The sequence below is a fragment of the Cupressus sempervirens genome, chromosome 1 (assembly GCF_028749045.1).
Source record: "Cupressus sempervirens isolate cs-2001-9-10 chromosome 1, ASM2874904v1, whole genome shotgun sequence".
Lineage (NCBI taxonomy): Eukaryota > Viridiplantae > Streptophyta > Pinopsida > Cupressales > Cupressaceae > Cupressus > Cupressus sempervirens.
In genome coordinates this window covers 293,585,396-293,606,507 of record NC_143118.1, presented here as the reverse complement: position 1 = coordinate 293,606,507, position 21,112 = coordinate 293,585,396, and the positions used below count along the sequence as shown (strand labels likewise).

General features: G+C 37.1%; 1 protein-coding gene across 1 annotated transcript in view; it reads left to right on the top strand.

The window, feature by feature from the left end:
- Positions 1–18,024, top strand: part of LOC149577264 (uncharacterized) — a 43,148-nt gene extending 25,124 nt beyond the window's left edge. The window contains exons 2-4 of the mRNA XM_089822961.1: positions 11,310–11,384; positions 17,334–17,540; positions 17,642–18,024. Coding sequence (XP_089679087.1) covers positions 11,310–11,384; positions 17,334–17,540; positions 17,642–17,659 — 300 coding nt within the window. The 3' untranslated portion in view covers positions 17,660–18,024. The remainder of the gene's footprint in view (positions 1–11,309; positions 11,385–17,333; positions 17,541–17,641) is intronic.
- Positions 18,025–21,112: the final 3,088 nt, after the last annotated feature.

Sequence of the window (21,112 nt, the reverse complement as noted above, 5' to 3'; positions counted from 1 at the left end):
ATGTGGACTTGCAAATTCAGCTTGCCAAGCTTTGCCATGACAAACAAATTGCTGATAATTATGCTGCGCGGGGAGCCCAAATCAAAGCCCATCTCCACTGGTTGGAGGTTGGCGACAAAGCCTCGAAGGAGTTTTTTTAGGCTCTTCGTGCCCGTCATACCAATGTTGGGATTAAAAAAATCAAACAAGGAAATGTTGTTCTGTCTAGTCTCCACGCCATCCTACAAGCATTTGTTCATCACTATGAGAATGTGTTTGCTTCGCAAGGAAATTCGGTTGCTCAGGAGGAAGCTCTCAGAAAGTGTATTTTTGTTACTCCAAACCGTCTAGCAGCTGAGCAACGCGCTTTCTGTGAGCAACTTCTTTCCCTTCGAGACCTTAAAAAGGTGGTCTACTCCATGGCGGATGACAAGTCCCTTGGGTGTGATGGGTTTCCTCGTGAATTCTACAAACACCTCTAGGAGCATATAGGTCCTGATCTGCACAAAATTTATCTTGAATCCTATCACTCTAAAAGCTTAGGAGCCATTATAAACAAAGGAAATATCAAATTCATACCTAAAGCCGGTGATCCAGAGGATATGCAATTGGAGACCCATTACCCTTCTGAATGTGTCATATAAGATCATTGCCAAGGCACTCTGTCTCAAAATCAGACACATGTTGCCCTTAATTGTGCGACCAGAGCAAACTGGATTCATCAAGTCCAGATATATTCTTGACAACATCATTGCTGTCTGGGAGGGAATGGAATGGGCTCGCAAGTCCAATCAGAAGGCCATCTTTTTAAAGATAGATTTTGCTAAAGCCTATGATCGCATTGAATGGCCCTTCATCTTGGTTATGCTCTAGGCTCTAGGTTTTGGCCCCAACTTCCTCTAGTCCGTGGAGATGCTCTTTGGGGATGCTAATGCTTGCATTACCATCAACAATTCGCAATCTGAGGCTTTTGGAAATTTTCGTTCCATCAGACAAGGTTGTTCGCTAGCTCCTGCGCTTTATGTCCTTGCTGCAGAAGGTTTTGGATATTTACTTGCGCATTCTGTGTCCTCAGGACTGGTTCGTGGCATTTCCTTGCTTGAATCATACTCCCAATTAGTTAATGGACACTTTGCTGATGATTCTTTTCTCACTCTTTTAGAGGATGAAGAAAACATCAATAATGCTTTAAGTTGCCTTGACACCTTTTGTCAAGCTTCTGGTTCTGCCATTCAATGGCATAAAATGCTCTGCTTCCGCCAATCCTTTTTGCCAGCTCCACCTTGGCTCAGCTAGTTTGAGTGGAAATGGGTTGCTCACGGAGAAATCTTCCTCTTTCTTGGCATTCCTTTTGCATTCCAGGCGTCGCCTGTGGGACTTTGGAATGCTGTGTTGGCTAAGATTAGCAAAAAGCTCGACTACTGGATCACAAAGCTGCTCTCCCTCGTGGGAAATTTCCAGATTTGCTCTAAGATTCTTGCGGCCACTCATGTGTATTACTCCTCCTGGTGGGCTCTATCCAAAGCTTCTTACATGAAGGTGGAAAGATTGCTCAGGGATTTTCTCTGGGCCTCTGGTTCTGATCACCATGGCTTTCATAGAGTGGCCTGGGATTTCTGTTGTCTCCCAAAAGAGTCCGGTGGTCTTGGCTTGCTTTCCACTCGGAGACAAGGCCTTGCTCTTTGTGCAAAATGGATTATTAGGGCTCTCTCAGGAGATGAAGCTTGGAAGATTCTGGTTCGGCACTGCATTTCTTCTGGCTTCCTTGTCAATAGGCCTGCTTGGAAGGGGATTGGTTTCCAAACCCTTCTCATTATGCGTGAGCCCGTGGTCATTTAGGGCTCCTTCGTCATCAAGAGCATCTGGAAAGCTTGGGAGGCTATGAAGCCCTGGCTTCGATGGGCTGGAGATGAATTCCGCAATGGCCTCTCCTTGAATCAGCATAACATATGGTGGTCTACCCTATTTGCCATTCAGGGTACTCCCCTCGCCAAGACTCAAGGGGCCAGTGCTTTGCGTTTTTTCAAACGTGGCATTAGAACTCCTAAGGACCTCTTTTCATGGGTCACCATGAGTTTTAGGACCTGGGAAGATATGCAAGTACAGTACCGCCTTGTCCATTCAGACTGGTAGACTTTTGACCTTCTGCTTTCTTCCATCCCTGTTCACTTAGTTCATAAAGTGGGGATTCAGCTTGTTCGCCCTTGGTGGCTTGATTGGAGGTGGTTTCCTGCCACTCCTTTTTTTAGTTACAAGCCAAGTTTGGGTTACAGATGGCTTTCGCCTCATCTTCCCATGGTGGATATGCTAAACCACAGATGACATTTGCAATTTTCTCTTTCTCAATGGAGAAAATGCTTTGACACCATATGTAATGCTATAATTGGACCTAAGATTGCGCATTTTTCTTGGTGCCTGGCCTTCCAAGGTCTTCCCTTGGGGCCTCGACTCAAACACATTGGGGTTCTTGACCCTAGATGCCCCTTTTGTGGACAACAAGAGTCTTCCTTGCATATTTTTTGGTTTTGCAAGCATGCTTAGAATTATTGGCACTAGATTCATGATTTTTTCAAGCCATTCAGACTTGAGTCTTTCTCTTGGCATATGATTTTATTGTGCGACTCTCCCAGACTTCCTTGGAAGTTCACCCACATTTGGCATACCTTCAGGCTGGAGATCCTGTTTTCTCTGTGGAAAGATAGGAATGCTGTTCTTTTCACACACAGTTTTTTGGATGTTAACATTGTTATGTATACTAAGGCATGCATTTGTAATAATGTAATTATGCAAATTCAGGTGCAAGCTAATAAAGTTGCACTCAAAGTTGCTCACCTGCAGGAGCTGCTCAATCACTGGGGCAATGCTCCTTGTACTATCGCCAGAGTTCCTCCTGATGCCTTAGTGGAGACCTCGACACCCCGTGGCTGCCATCCTCGGCGCCACTCCTCCGACCACCACTCGCACACCTCGTGCTCCTAGGCTTCCTGCCGCCGCTCTCCCAGCGGTGGTGATGGCGGATGGAGGCGTCGCTTAGCTTCCCCACCTCGTGGTGGTACTGGTTGGTTCCCGACTCCTCCTCCTGGTTCTCATCGTGCGCACTCTGGGAAGTAGCCTTGCCTGGACCTGGCAATTTCTCCTCCGCGGCCAGAGGTTAAAGATGTGGAGGCTGCCACTACTGTTGCTACTGTTGATGATGGTTGGGCTGTTCCCAGCCCGCCCCCCAATCTTAAAGATGATTGGGGTTTTCAAGATAAAGATGATCCACCAACCTCGGCTGGCACTGCTTTGGCAGCCTGAGGTTGCCTTATATGTTTTTTTTTGATGAATAGTTTCTGATTCCGGTTGCGGCCGTGTTTTTAGTTCGGCTTTGGCCGTATGAACTCTTTTGCGGGGTGATCTTGTATCCCCTCACCCCTTTTTTGTGAATTGTAAACTGAGTATATTTTATTAATAGAAAAGGTCACTATTCATCAAAAATAAACCCTTTCATGCTTGGCGGGGTAGGATTTCGAAGGCACAGGTACCTTTCTATGCTCTTGGCAAGTCGATTCCCAAAGAACTTGATTTTTAGGATTGTGCTTTGACTTGTTGATCTGATTATTATTTTAAATTCTTATGTTTGTGTTAGAATATTTAGAATATCTGAGAGGGGGAGGGTGAATCAGTTATCCTCAGGTCTAGATGTATAAATAAACTTTTAACAACTTCACATTTAATCAAACTTATGAATAATATGACAAATAAAACTTTTCATCACCATTCAACTTGTTCATTTCATTTTAGCTCTTTGTTTACTATGTGTGCCAACTAGCAAAATGACATTACAGTTAACAATAAACTTCAAATTTAAAAATAATAAGTAGCATAAACACATCACAAACATCCACACAAATGTTTGACACTAGTATTTAACGTGGAAACCCAATTTGGGAAAAACCACCAAGTAATATGCCACCACTTTTCACTCATTTGAAGTGAGCTCTATTAAGAGTCAACCCTGTTAAAGGTTACAAAACACATTGTTAGGTGCGACCCTATTAAAGGATTTAAATCACCTTGTTAGGAGTGGCCTTGTTAGAGGTCTTTTGGACTTTCCCTTAGGATGTCACCTTGTTAAAGGATTTACAAATGACTATTAGGTCAACCTCAATCAAAAGGATTTACTATTGCCACAATGATTAGAAAGTAACAGCTACGTTTGATATGATAACATACAACTCACTTTTCAAATTTAGATCTTCATTTAGCTCAACACTGGTTCATTGTTTGGACTCCATCTCTCTCAACAACTCAGATCTGCTTAGCAACACTTCAAGCAATCTCCCACATCACAAACTTTACACTCTCCTTTGCAAGTTTGTTTTCCAATTGTCTAAACAAATTCCAGTCCAACAATCCTCTAAAACATCTCATATGCCTCCTTAAATGGGTAGATTAGATCTTTTGCCACTTAAACATAACCGCAGATCTTACGGTTACGATTAGATTCAACAAATTGAATGAATCTAGCCATCTTTTGTTCTTCTTCCTTCTTGAACTTTCTAGAAACATTCTTTCAAATCTTAGCCTTTGATCGCTCAACTAATCTTTTCCTCATCAATCCTTATCGCCAACATGTTTTGATTATATTGAGAATTCAACTGTGTCGGCCACAAATCTTGATTCTTTCTCAAACTGTTAGTTTGTTGACACTTGGTCATCACTGAATCGCTTGGTCATTACTAAACTGTCTTGCTCGGTTTACACTGTGCAACTCAATCGTTACTGTCACTCGGCATTCTTTGTCACTTGACCAATACTGATACTTGACCAGCATTGTTCTGCTCGGCAATGCTTAAATTCTTTAATCTTTTGCTTCAGATACTTGGTTGCTTCACAACTCTTTTGCTTTTCAACTGATCTTTCTTCCTTGCTTATTGTAATGAAAACAACACATTATCTTGTCAAGTACTAACTGATCAAGTGCCTATTGTAATTGCATTCCATTATCATATCTCAACTTCAACCTTTCACTAGGTCATCTCATGATCTCTTCTTTTCAAATCCTCTTCATCAATCAAATGATATGACACTCTACACTGTTAGTAAATGTCTTACCAGTACGGTTTGACATTAATGACAACATAACAATTGTACCACACTCGTAGTTCTAACAGTTTGATAGTTGAAAAATAAAAATATCCCAAAGGGTGCATGACATTCTACATTTGTATTGTGGAATTTTTTTTTGAAAATGTAGCCTTGCACCTATCAACAACTCTAATGTTTCTATAGGATGTCAGTCTCTTGAGAAAAGAAAATAATTTTTGGGACAACACATGCAACGAGTTACAAGGGGGTGTTCATCTTGGTCCAATTCTTAACAATGATTCTTTGCACCCTTTTGTAAATTGCTTATAAAGGATCATTCTTGTTGGTTGCTGTTAGATACTTTCTTTTATTGATTAGAAAGTCCATCCGATCATACATTTTTTCCAGAAGAATATACTATATCCTCCCGTTTGCCATTATGCGCTTTTTTGTAAATGTATGTAATGTAAATGCTACTAGTGAATCTCCATTGACTATTATGGTGGCACAGTATCTCAAAAATGGCATTTCCAGTCTCTATATCTGAGTTGTCTTACAAATTTGTTTACATGTATAACAATGGTATCAATTTGATGATTATGTACCATGTCCCCAGCTTCAGCCTGCCGTAAACTGGTCATGCCAATAACAATTTTGTATTGTATATGTTCTGATGCGGCTTCTTGCAGTGCTGACGTAGAAGAATAGAAAGTTTGGGTGTACAATGAAGATTGTTGAATTGCCAAAATATTAATAAGTAAATCTTCATCAAGCTAAGTGAAGTGTTTGTTATTCAATAATGTAATGTGGCCACTGGTTGATGGATGCTATTCCATAAAATATGTAACAAAAATAGTAAAGATTAGAGCAACAATAGAAATGACTGTTTCTGTCAAAATCAATATTTAGAGTTTAGCAAACAAAGTTTGGTTGATATTTTCTAGATCTTTTCAAGAAGTATGATCAAGCGGGGCAAATTGTATGATGGAGAATAATAATTTTTTCCCATTTCACTCACAGCCAAGTATGAGCACTCATAGCATTGTTAGTCCATGGTTAGAATGAGCAATTTTGTTGTCAATGTGAATCCAATATTGGGTGCCAAGATAGTCTAAATATGTAAGTGAGGACCTTTTTGACTCTGTGCCAGATTCAAGAGTTGGAGTTAGCAATAAAGATTTGATAGCAATAAAAATGACTGTTTCTGTCAAACTTAATACGTATGGTTTAGCAAACAAAAAGTTGGTTGATGTTTTTTAAATCACTTGGAGAAGTAGGATCAAGCAGGGCAAGTTGTATGATAATGAATGATACTTTCTCTCTGTTGCATTCACAGCCAGCTATAAGCACTCCGAGGAATTTTAGTGATAACGTGAATTGAATATTGGGTCCCATGAATGTATAATTATGTAAATGAGGAATATTTTTAACTTGGAGTTGTTGAAGCTCTTTTGTTTACTTCATTTGGGTCTGTGTCAGAGTGGGGACTGCTTATTGTATGATAAAGAATGATAATTTCTCTCTATTGCACTCACAGCCAACTATGAGCACTTTGAGGAATTTTAGCATCAACCTGAATTGAATATTGGGTCCCATGAATGTATAATTATGTAAATGAGGAACATTTTAACTTGGAGTTATTGAAGCTCTTTTGTTTACTTCATTTGGGTCTGTGTCAGAGTGGGGACTGCTTATCTAACATGGTATCAAATTCAAGGGTCTAATCCTCTGGCCTTGTGTACTGAGTGTAAATATGGAAAAACTCCAAGTTGATGTTAGTGTATATGGTCAGGTAAAAAGAATTTTATATCATTAAAGAGAAGCACATGAAGATGGATTAAGGGGTTGTGCCACTACACTCTCCTTATGTTATCAAAGATGTCTCAACCTTGCATCTTAATGTTAAGAACACAAAAACAAAGTTGCATGGATACAGATACAGATACAGAAACATATACTGGTGTGGTATCGGATACAGGTACAGACTTTTTTTAAAACCCCCAATATGGATACGGCTGGATATGACATTCATAAAAAAGAATTACACATATTTAACGTAATTTTCTGAGGTATTAGAGGATATTTTTATTACTTAAAAAGTAATACAGACATATAACTGCAACATATATAATAATAAGTTGGTTTAAATATTTACAATTTTTTAAAAATGTACTTCTTTTGGAAGATAACCCAAAAAAATGGCTAGCTGAAATAGAAAAGCATTTCATTTGTCTTCCTCATCTGGCGTAATGTTTTTGTTTATACCAACTAAAAAAATTTGGATGATCGAAGTTTGTTTTGTGTCAATATTTTTAAAAATAAAATCACAGTGTTTGGCATAGTTGAACAATTAAGGATTTTAGGTGGGGTAGGGAATCCAATGTGTATCCGTACCATATCATGTCCATGTCCAATACCAATGTGGATATGGAGATATGTGCATCTGAGGAGGGGCAGAGGATTTTCCGTCTACTCTGCACAAAAATGTACAATTTGGTTTATAGAACACAAAAATGTAATTTTTGGGCTATTACAGTTGATTTTGACTTCTTAAAACAATGTACAATCTATCTGAAACCAAACAAAACTAAATTACATGACAAAACTAGAAACATTATAACTACCCTGGTGAATCTAATGTAGGAAAAGATTTCTAAAGAAGCAAGGGTAACTGATTTTAGTAACTTCTGTGATCCAATTTAGATCATAGAGAGTCCATATTTTTGGTGAAAAAATATTTTTTTGCAATACAATTTACTTGAGTTCAGTGTGAAACAAATGTTGTTTCTATCAATCTATATCCATAGCAAACAAAACTTGATGGGAGCTCTTGAATTTCTTTTGTATAATATAGACCAAGTTGTCAATCCTAGCATGGGGTTAGGTGTGCATATGGGGTTTGGCAAATTGTTTTTCCTTGGGTATGATATGGCCAAGTACAGCTGTATAAAAGTGAAAAAACAAAATATTTAAATGTCTCATAATTTGCTAAAAAAAAGAGACCCATAAATTCTTAATTTAGTGGCTTGTTAAATTTCAGCACACAATGAAAATTACATTGATAAATAATAATCTCCATATTCCTCGCCATTGAGAGGATCAAAGTCAACTTCTGGTTCAATCTTATTTGAAAATTGAAGCACAATGAGCTACAATGCCACTTACACTAGCCATGCTATACATAGAGGCTACCCCATCTAAATAGATTTTGGCAAGTTTGCAATGATAATTTAAGTTAGCACACCAAAGAGTTAGATACGAATTTCTTGTCACCTCATTGTAATAAAGTTTCTTATGTGACAAGAGAGCCCAATAACTAGTGGGTGTCTAGGAGTGCAGATCCCAATGGGGGTTATGGGGGAATTCCCCCACTGAGGTTGAGGAGTAGTACTTCTCATAGGATTTAGGGCCAATGCACTTGGTGTGTTCCTTATTGCGATACAAGGCAGACTCAACTACTAAAGCCCTAAGCACTAAGTGCAAATCAAGGCCTTTGAAACCACAAATTCCCATGGGGCATGGCATTTTTCACAAATTGATCACTAAAGGGTGACACCAAGTATTTCTTAGTTTTTAAATTATAGATATGTTCAAAAAAACATTTTTTTGTTTTCTGTTTGGCAACCTTTGGGTTCGCTTGGGAGTAGTTTAGGTTGGCCCAGGGTCTTGCTTGGGCACCCTAATTTCATTGTGGATCCTTAAACTTGAGTTGCCAAGGTGAGACTTTGATGAACTCAGGCTAATCTCATCACAGGACTGATACCAACACGAATTTGGTATAGGATTGGTACCTTGGGGGCATACCCAATAATGTAGTATAAAGAATTATGGATGAGCAATTCAAGCTATACATTGGTTAATTGTTATATTTATGTGTGTTTGCTTTGTCTGTGATGTCCCGAACTCAAACCTTGAGGGTTAATAGTGCATTAGCTGTCCTTGGATTACCCAAGAAGAAGAGGACAGAGAGAATTATTGGGTAAGTGTGGAGTTCTTGGCTTGTATTATATTGTATTTTGAAGTTGTGGGCACATCTTTTTAAATTTTTATGTAACTTAAGAGAATTTAAGTGATTTTAAGTTCTGGGAACATCTTTCTATGCAACTCAGTGACTCCTAGACTAAAGGCTTAAGTTGTCCCCATTTAGATGTACTTTTAAGTTATTTTTATAAACATGTGACAAAATGGCCAAGGGAACGTGGGTTTTCAAGGAGCCTATTCGCTCATGTATTAGAGTTTTAATGTGGAGCACTGGATTGATTTAGTGGTGGATCACGGGCTGTGGTTAATCATCTCTTTGGGAGTTATTACATAACATTCTAGGGTTCCTTCAGGGCTCATTACTTTACAAGTCTTTTATCTGTTGCTGTTGCAATATTTGCCTCAAGGTTTGAAACCCTTGAATATGACTGGATTCAGAAAGACGTATGGGCTCCCCTTAGAAGGGTATGTTTCAGTGGAAGGGCTTTGGTTTGTGATGTCCTGACATCATTATCAGAGCTGCAACTCATTATCAGGTTTGGAGGCGATTTTCTGAAGGTGAAACGCAAGCATTAGTTTCAGATTTGAGCTAACTACAGCAAGCTGTTCATATTACTTAGCTTCATTGAAGATAGCAACAAGAAGGAGAAGTGGAAACAAGTAGAACAGACCTAGTTCTGATTTTCTAGGTGTATTGGTAAGGACAGCTAGGGTTTGAAGAGAGTTCTGAGGTTTTTGTGTCTAAATCTGCACACTGTTAATTACCTTCATCTCAGGAATGCAAAAGTAAGTCAATTTGAATCATTTGTGGAGTTTCTGGGCAGATTTAGAGTGATTTTCTATATATATATATATATATGTATGTATGTATGTATGTACGTATAATCTTAGCAGATAAATAAGTTCTATATCTGAATGCAAATCTGAGTATGTTGAAAATTCATTATATGCAAATAAAAAAACATAATTTGCTGTGCCCTATTTTTGGAGATCTTGTTGTTTTCTATATCCCTATCTGAGGATATTACAGTCTTTGTGAATATGACAGCTACAGGCTTTTGTGGTTTTGGATTAATAATTTAATTGTATTGTAAGCCTATGGTTGATGAATGTTCTTGGTGTTAGCAACAATGGAATATTAGGCACTAACATATTATAAATATGTGTACAAGAACTAGTTTGAATGGAATGCTAGGAGATCTATTTATTTTATTGCAAGGTTCTATGAAGACAGGGTTACTTGGAGACTGCGGAGGCTGGTACCAGTACCAGATACTTGGAGACACCATTTATCTAAATATAATTTAGTATTTTATAGAAATTCTGAAAATATAGTTTACTGTAACCAGTTCCCCTACCAACATTGAAATCTCCACTCATTTCCAATTGTTACAGTTGCTCTTAAATTGTTAGCCCTTGAAATGGCATTTAAAACCATTAGATCTTTAACCACTGAACCCTGCAAAGGCTCCAGGAATTCTGATGACAGACATTACGGGACAGCCTCCAAGGGTTGGGGATGTGTCTCTATGCAACCCTGTTTTATTGTTCTCTTTATGCCTTGTGTGAATATTTATTCACCCTAGAAACTAAACGAAGAGTTTGATTTTGCAACCTTGTGAATTGAATATGAATTTGCAAATATAGTAAAGCTCCCGTGCTTGTATATGTTTGGAGAAGGCCAAAACGGTTGCTTGTAACTTGTGCTTGGATAAGTTGTAGAGACTTATAGTAATTGTACTCATAGAACTTTTGTAAGTATCATTCCAACAATTTATTGCTTTCTAAATTCAATAACTATTCTATATTATGAACCATTGACAATGCAGCTGACCTGATACAAAAAAGGAAACATATTTCAAATTCAAATATAATTTACATTTTCTGGTTGGTAACTTAAAAAAGATGCAAGTAAATTGACATAAGTGGGCTTCAAACAGAGTAGCAAACTATACCTGATTGTTGTATCTCTGATGTGTGCATAATTCATGGCTCAGATGTTTTCACTGCAATAACAAAACCCATGCCCATATTCTTGCTTATGAGCTGACAACTCTTATTTTTATTGGTGCTTCTGAAGTTCTAATTAATCTTATTGAGAAAGGCTTTTACTCATTACCAGCTTCCAAGTCATTACATACATTCCCAACTAATTCAATCTTACCCAATATTGAAGATTAAATCCACAGATATTGCTCCTTTATTGAAATCTCATGCTGTGAGCAATAGCCTTCTTTATAATGCCTTCACTCTTATATTGACATTCATTTTTCTTACAGGTTGGCAAGTCAGGCGTGTCTTCATCTGTAGAAACTTCTATCAGTGATGCGCTAGAGGCCAATGAGCTTATCAAGGCAAGTTCTTCTAATTATCTTTTCAAGTAATTATTTTTCAGTAGAATTAGTTTCTGTGTGCTCTTAAATTTTAATTTAGTACAGGCAAGCTTAGAAGTCTGTTATAAGGCAAGTGTCGTAAGAAGCTGCCTCCCATGGTAGCTGTGTGGGAGGGATGAGCATGTGCCATAATGTAAAAACAAATTTCACTTTTATGTATGAGGCAAATCAATTGAATACTTATAAAATTAGATCGTGTCCTGTACCAAACATCTGTGCCTCTCACTTTTCATGCAAATTTAAGTAGAGAGAGACATAAATGAACATTGTAGTAGAGTCATTTTAACTTGTCATACAGATTTTTCTCTGTTGACTTTGAAGTTGATGTTCTCCATCTAGGTAAGAAGGTACCAAGGAATAGGAAAATCGAATAAAGATCTATTTAAAGGGTTCACAACAATAACTTTTGAGAAAGTGCACAAGTTCTCAAAAACTTTGTTTCTGCGGGCATCATTGTATTGAAAGAGTTCTAGACTACATAACAAAATGACTGGTGTAAGGCATGTGAGGCACTGGTGTCATAGGTATACTTTTGTACACAATAATGCAGTGTACCCTGGGGTTGTGTCCCTCTTGCTTCTCAGGCCTTTCCCCTGCTGTATTAAAAAAATCAGACAAAAATGAGACATCATGGGGATGTCCCCTTTTCATGAAGTAGGTCTGCTGGGCACATCTCCTTTTTGGGTATGCCAAGGGAGTGAAAAGCTGTTCTGGAAATGTCTACTGTGGCCAAACATAAATGTAGGGTCTTCCTTCACAAGTGCTGCACTGGGTTGTCTTTGTGTCAACATCCTTCTTAGGGCCCTCCTGTGTCCAGTGATCTGCATTTTTTATTAAACTCTCATGTCACATACATAGCGCAGTATTTGCTAAAGTTGTACAAATTTTCATATGGGAGAAGTACTTAATTGAATACATTCACTTTGGTCCATTGCGTGTCTATGTAGGGGCGTCTTCTTTAATGGTGGCCAAAGAGAGTCATTCAATTGGGACTCGTCCTGCTGCTGGTTCAGCATCTTCAATCCACATACCTGGGTACCCCTTTTCTCCCCAAAATTGTTGGGTTGATTCAATCTTTGAACTATACTTGAACTTGCATTGTGATTAGACGCCTCTAGATATCCACAATTTCAAGTTAGTCTTTTAATCACATAATAACAATTGAAGCCTGTCTTTACATGGCAAAATGGAGCATTGATTTAATTTTGCCGAGGGGCATAGTGCACATGTGGAACGAGTAACTACTCTTCAAATTAGGCTTTCCTTTCTGCACTTTGTAAAGTCTAACAGTATGCCTTCCTAAATAGGCAACAATGAATTACATCTAATGTTTTAAAGCTTGTAATCAAAACCCAATTTATATATTGGATTCACAGATGCTTAAATGGAATTGATGAGCATGAGCTATGGCTCATATGGGTCTAATACATTATTTTTATATTTAAATATAGTTTATGTATATTTAATATTTTAATTAAACATTATATATTTAAATTTATAAAATTATTCATAATATTAGGATGATTAATTAATATCGAAGTTACCGGTTCTAGTACAAGTACGGGTCCCTGGTAAGATATGGCAAATTTGTTTTCCTTAGGTATGGGTATGTGTACGTCACACACACATGTATATTTCTATATATCTACGTATGTATATATGTACATATAAGCATTTGTGTGCATACATACATACATACATGTGTATGTGTGTGTGTGGGTGTGTATGTATTGTATGTATGTAATTATATATTGTATTAACAAATAAATACCTCATAATCTGGAAAAATGAAAATATTCAATAATTAAAAATCCACTGATTTGTCAAATTTTGATACACGATGAAAATTATATCAATACATAATAATCTTCATATTGCTTTAAAGTTTTCGTCAAAACACGTCTATTTCTATATATCTATGTATGTATATATGTATATATAAGCATTTGTGTGCATAAATACATACATACATATATGTGTGTGTGTGTGTGTGTGTGGGTGTGGGTGTGTATGTATTGTATGTATGTAATTATATAATGTATTAACAAATAAATACCTCATAATCTGGAAAAATGAAAATATTCAATAATTAAAAATCCACTGATTTGTCAAATTTTGATACACAATGAAAATTATATCAATATATAATAATCTTCATATTGCTTTAAAGTTTTTGTCAAAAGTTGGTTCAATTCACTTGAAACACAATGAGTTATTATGCCACTTCCTCTAGGCCATGCACTATTTACAAGCTACCCCATTTTAAGAATTTTTCTATCAAGTTGTATAACAATAATGCCCAAGTCAACACGCTCAAGAATCAGATCCCAATTCCTCATCATCCCCTCATTGTTATCAAGTTTCATGCATGACAAGAGATCCTAATAAATAGAGGGGGTTTGTATATATATATTGTGTGTGTGTGTGTGTGTGTGTGGGTGTGTATGTATTGTATGTATGTAATTATATGATGCATTAACAAATAAATACCTCATAATCTGGAAAAATGAAAATATTCAATAATTAAAAATCCACTGATTTATCAAATTTTGATACATGATGAAAATTATATCAATACATAATAATCTTCATATTGCTTTAAAGTTTTTGTCAAAAGTTGGTTCAATTTCACTTGAAACACAATTAGTTATTATGCCACTTCCTCTAGCCATGCACTATTTACAAGCTACCCCATTTTAAGAATTTTCTATCAAGTTGTATAAGTCAACACACTCAAGAATCAGATCCCAATCCCTCATCATCCCCTCATTGTTATCAAGTTTCATGCATGACAAGAGATCCTAATAGATAGAGGGGGTTTCTAATCAAGTTTCCTGCATGACAAGAGATCCTAATAACTAGAGGGGGTCTGGAGTAGAGACCCTGATGGGGTTGAGAGGCAGTACCATTCATGGGGTTTTGGGAGCAGTGCTCCTTATGGGGATTGGGAAGCAATAACCTTCACGAGCTCGAGAGGTATCGCCAATGGCCCATTCCTGTTGTGACAGAGGGCAGGGTTGAGGGGCAGAGCCCCTACCACCAAGCCTAAATTAAGGCTTTTGAAACCCCACACAAACCTTCATGACACACATCATTGTATCACTTATAGTCAAAATTATATATGTCAAGAACTTTTTTCTTTTAATAATGTTTTTAAAAGATAACTATTTTTTTTGTTTTTATTGGGCAGCCCGTGAGTGCCCCTGGGTTCACTTGTGGTATTTGTATTGAATTTGTAACCCTGATGTTTGATAAACACTAGGTTATTACTCAATTTGTATCTGTAGCCCTAGATAGATATTTAAGTTTTTAACCAATTTGCCATAATGTTTTCTTGTGCTTAGCAACCTACAGGCATAATCTTTTAGTGTTGCAGATACAAATACTTAAGAATCACTAAAGCAAGAACCCATGCGGTGAAATGAAGTTGATTCGATTTTCCTAATGACTATCTGCATATATAAAATGCAAAGCATGTGGAATACATTGGAACATCAACCTGAATCCTCTATCAGAATCTGAAGCTAACTTAAATGCAGAAAATGATAGAGTTGGCTCTCGAGTACAAGGAAGTATGTTTTTTCAATCAGTCTGTTTATTCAAAAAGCTATTATTTTCATCATTGAAAGGGTCTTTGTGCTGTTTGAATTCAAAAGAAAAACCATACATCAAGGTTGGAAGGCTTTTGTTCAGTTTGAATATAGATTAAAGCATGATTATCATTTGGTATTGTTCCTGTGGACGAATGGGCCAAGGTAAGTTAAGTGGGCGGCATTTATACACACAAGAAATGGGTAGTGCTGATAATTGCAATCCTAAGTAGAGGAAATACTCTTCCTACAAAAAGATGTGATAATATACGGATTTGTTTGGATGATAGAAATATATTGATGCATGAGATGGGATATCATTTTTATATCAAGAGAAGGTTATTGGACCCCAATTCTTGCCTATTTCAGTTTGTAGCACAGTGTGTAATAGGTCCTGCTTACATAATTAATGGCCACAATTTCACATAAATTCATACCGAAATAGCTTGCATGAAGCATTTATCATCATTGATAATAGAGGAGGAACAATTGGCCCTTTGAAACTTCATACATACTATTCTTCTATCAATATCCTGGTATAGTGGCTCAAAAAATTCTATCATAGACAGCCTTGAAAGATTAGAAATGTCAAAAATTAAAGAATATAGCATTTGCTAAATTGACAAGTTTTTCCTTTATTTTATTTTATATAAATGGCAGACAACTAAAAGCACAATCATTGAATTTTGAAACCAATTGTCATAACTAGTTACATGACAACATAATCTAGTGGCTGAATTTTTAAAAAAATGAGTAGATGAAGCACATGTAAACTATATATTTGGAGTTTATTATACATTTGGTGATTTGGAGAAAAACATTTTTGATTCAAACTATTTTTGATGATGGTCAATCCCTAAGGTTTGGTCCTGATTCCCATTATCTTTCTCTTTGTTTCTTTCTCCAACTGTGACCATTTAGGTTTTTAATGCCATTCATCAACCATATTTAAAAGTTTAATTCTTTTCATTTTGACTCCATAGTTTGTAACCAATCAATGTTGCAAAACAAAAACCCAAAGGCACGGGGAGTCTGATAATGAATTGTAAATTGTAAGATGATTTTGATAAGTCATAACTTACATGATGTCATAGTTCATGTAATAACTATAATCATAAAGTTCTTAGTTATTTCGATCTTATGAATATTTTGATAATAGTATGTATATTGCAAGTTCTGATATTATTTGGTTAAAGGTTGGTATGTATGTCAATTTTTAGATTCTTTCGTAATCCATTCTTTCAGTCATCATGTTCTTGTATCATATCTTTGGTGGTCATAGCAGAATGTTTTTAAAGATTGGCAGTATATGTGCCATAAATCTTGTGTAAATCCATCTACTTTTTTGTAATTTCTGATGTAAGGTTCCATTCATTTGCATGCAAAAGTTCCAATGGTCGATGACGCCTGGAAGTAAAAGGTTCAACAAGATCCTGTTGCTTCTGCTTATCCAATTCAACTTTGAGCAAAACTAAAAAAATCCTCTTCAATCAATTTTGACAGCATTGGCCCTTTATGAGAGCATGTGTGGCATGCTTTTGCATAGTTAACTGAATACAGGATACTTTGTGGGGATAGAAGATGGGGATGGGGAAGGGAATGCCCTTATAAGTATGGTGTATGGATACTTACAGATGGCTATATGCATACATAATTATGCATGTGTATGTGCAAAACTGTAAAAGAATTTGTCAAAGTTCATACCCAAAGTAGAAATTACAAGTCTTCTACTGTACTTATTGGGCTCTTTTAGCCCTTGTCAACATGAACAAGGTATTGGGAATGGAGGAAAAGCAATGTAATTAATATGAGATACTTAGGAAACTTTAACAGAAACTTTCACAATTTTCAAGATATGCTTCTAGTAGACATATACACTTGCTCAGGAATTTAATTCAACTCCTGACATCTAGAGACATCCCAGACACGTCTCCGAGATGGATACATTCCCAGTAGGGAGCCAACTACCGCAGGTCAGGGTATGAGTCTCCAGGTGACTGTTGTTTATGAAACAAGCAGATCAGTATATCTGTTGCCTGTTAGTCATTCCAGTCATAAACGGCTGAGATTATCAGGATTTATGACCTTTGTAGAGTTCCTCAGAATGACATAAAAATGTCCATTCCAAATTCTCTGTGACTAGCAAGCAATAAAAAGCATAGTCTAGTTGTTTATTACAGTTCACTTTTATATTATTCTAACTTTGAAAGAAAATGTTGGCTTTAAATTTATGAATATTGGAATCATGTCATCACATTGCTCTTGATAGAGTTTAGTCTCAAAGTGTCCATCATTTAAGGATTATGTTTTTGTGTTGCAGTTGAAGGTGCATGGCACTTGTCCTGGTGATCCAGATGCTGTGGCATCACAGTTGCAAGAAGCAACAAGATCAGTAGTTGTTGGGAAGATTGGTCGTACCTTTATACTATATAGACCAAGTCCTCGTAAAGTTGCACCAACAGAGACAAAGAAGTCATCACCAAGACCACAACAGCAAAAACGACGCATTGCAAAACCTGCTGGATTGGTTGGTGGCATTCCATAAAATGTGTGATCGTCTCATCTAATTATATATTTATTTAATCAAGATCAAACCTTATGATGATGTTGGTATGATTATGAATGCAGAAGAATAGGAAAGCTTAGAACTGTGCGAGAAGACGTAGGTGTAGTGTGGAGCGTGCAACAGGTAGCTGTATTTCTTCATGTGATGGTCAAATGCAAGCTCACAGTCAATTTTGGCAGATTCACTGTTTCCAACACTCAGCTTCAAAAATTATACAACTCAATATTGTTTGTACAATGAACAGCCTCCACGTCACATTATGACGGCAACGGTAGAGCCTATGTTTATACTGGCTTTCAAATATCCATGTGGCTTAGGGTAGTTATTTTTTTTCAGCTGTCTACATGGATTTTAAGGGGAAGTTAACGTGTGGGGTTCAGAGTTCTTTGAATTATAAAGTGTATCTCCTTTGAATGCGAGATTATTTAGTGCGTTTTCCTATGTACCATTTAGTTTTTGAGATGAATACGGAAGGGAATGGGAAGCCTTTTTAAGAGGCTGACATTAAAAAAAATGAGTAAAATTATTTTAGAGGCATATAAAATTTCAACTATTTATATATAAGACATTCGTCATGCATTCATCAAATCATTATGGAACCATATTACATTATGTTAAAGAACTAAGAATTTACGTGACAACTGGTGCACAAAATAAAAAATAACAAAAATTAATTTCCTTCATCGTCTCTGTTCTTATATATTATGCATTTCAAAATGACAACAAAATGCCCAAGGTCTACAAGTTACAAAAAAGAAGAAAACAAAAACAATCTGCCACAAGTTAACATATGCCTCGAGTTTGAGACTATTGCAATATGTACATATGCCTCAGTCTATCCGTTTTGTGTCTAAAACAATCTATGTGGTATTTTCATAATCAATATACGGCTAGAGTTTCTTTATTATTTTTGTTACATATTTTATGGAATAACATCCATCAACCAGTGACCATATTACATTATCAAATAACAAACACTTCACTTAGCTTGATGAAGATTTACTTATTAATATTTTGGAAATTCAACAATCTTATATTGTACACCCAAACTTTCTATTCTTCTACATCAGCACTGCAAGAAGCTGCATCAGAACATATCAAAGTAACGAGAATCGGAATCGTATCGGAATCGGCATGGCCGAATCGGGGGTGAATCGCCAGTGAATCGGCGATGAATCGGCAAATTTGAAAAAACCCTTTAAATGTAGAGATTTTAACAATTTAAGACTTATTTTATGCACCCTTTATTGAATATAACTTAAACACACTATAACATCATCAAATAGAAGTTGAAACTTAACATATATAAACATGGAAGTTTGTGTTTACCACATGGGGTAAAGAGTTTTTATAAGACAGCTTCACATCCAACACCTACTCCAAGTGCTTCAAAGCATATCACCCCTCTTGAAAGGCTTGCTCTATTGTTCTCTCCACCACAGACACTCCATGCCTGCAACAGCTTCAGGTCTCATCAACTGGTGAGACTTCCCACGACTGATAACCGCAGCGACTGGGGGTCTAGGGGGCAACGCCCCTAGCGGGGTCGGGGGGCAGCGCCCTCGCGGGGTCCTGGGGCAACGCCCCGGGCGCGCTCCCTGTCGTGATACAGGGCGGGGTCGAGGGGCAGCGCCCCCGTCGCCAAAACCAAATTTGCACTCTGAAATCCACACAAAACTATATGGAACACAGTGTTTTTGTGATTTTCTTCGGATCCCACACTCTTTCTGGGAACCGTTGATGTTTTACTAACTGATTATGTCTTTCCCTTCCCTTGGGCATCATCCGTTATGCATTCTAAACATTTTTTATTTGTCGTCGTTTTTTTTTTTTGTTATAACGTATGGTTCTTCTTTTCTCTTCTCCTCTCTTCTAGTCATGCTTAACAATTAGAAGGCCCTTTAGGGTTATAACAAAGAGGAAAGGTAAAAAAGAAAGCAAAAAACATAAGTGATTTTTTTATTATTTCCAACTAAACATGCATGCTGTTGCCAGCCGATTTTTGGCGATTCAGGCGATTTTTTGAGTGAATCGCCGATACATGCGATTCAGGCGATTCACCCGATGAAATCGCCGATCACGATTTTCGACTCCAAAAAAATCTGGGTGCATGAATCTGATCGCTGAATCGGCGATTCACGCGATTTCAGCGCGATTCTCGTTACTCTGGAACATATACAATACAAAATTGTTATCAGTATGACTAGTTTACGGCAGGCTGAAGCTGGGGACATGGTACATAATCATCAAGTTGATACCGTTGTTATACATGTAAACAAATTTGTGAGACAACTTAGATATAGAGACTAGAAATGCCATTTTTGAGATATTATGCCACCATAAATGAAGATTCACTAGTGGCATTTACATTACATACAAGTACAAAAAAGTGCACAATGGCAAATGGGAGGATGAAGTATATTCTTCTAGACAAAAAGTATGATTGCATGGACTTTACAATCAATAAAAGAAAGTATCTAATAGCAACCAAGAAGAATGATCCTTTATAAGCAATTTACAAAAGGGTGCAAAGAATCATTGTTAAGAATTGGACCAAGATAAACACCCCCTTGTAACTCGTTGCATGTGTTGTCCCAAAAAAAATTGCCAACTATGTGAGTAGCTCTCCAACAATAGGATTTTTAGGAGGAATAGAAGATTGGGCAAGTCTTTGCAAAAATGGTGGAGACTTGGTTGTAAGATATTGTGGTGGAACATGAAGGGATTCTTCATTCGAGGCATCCTCAGAAGCAACTTCAGTTATTATTGGACCTGTAGGATTTGGAAGAGTGGTTCCAAACCTAAGGTGTATATCATTGATAGAATATGCTTGTTGCTAAGTATTCCACAATTTTGGGCATTTTAATAATCAATGGCAAAATTCTAACTTTTCAAACCCAAATCATTCAAATCCTTCTTGGCCTACTTAATCTCAACCCATGTGGAATAACCAACCTTGGTAAAAGCCTCCCACCTAACCAATGGCAACAACAAAATTGTTTAGCCCCTCCACAACAACAAAATTGACAAACAACCCAATCAAAATTGGAAGCTGCAAGCCAATCAGTGGCAAGCCCCACAAAATCATTGGCAATGGTCATCTTAGTGGTGGCCTAATCAACAATACAATGCCTTGCAACAACCTCAGCAACAAGCTTTAATGCCACCTCCTGCAGCCAATACTAATCCACCCAAACAAACTTAGTTACTTGCTCAGCCAACACCAAATCCGAATAACATGCTTGCTTAAAAGCAAGTGTATTCCTCCAATAGTACTCAACGACAAACCTATTCAATCAATGATATACACCTTTGGTCTGGAACCACTCTTCCAAATCCTAAAGGTCTAGTAATAACTGAAGTTACTTATGAGGATGCCTTGAATGAAGACTCCTTTCCTGTTCTACCACAGTCTTCTACAACCAAGTCTCCACCATTTTCGCAAGACTTGCCCAATCCTCTGTTCCTCTTGAAAATCCTGCTTTTGGAGAGCTACTCACATAGTTGAAGTAAACAATAGTAAAAATACCATT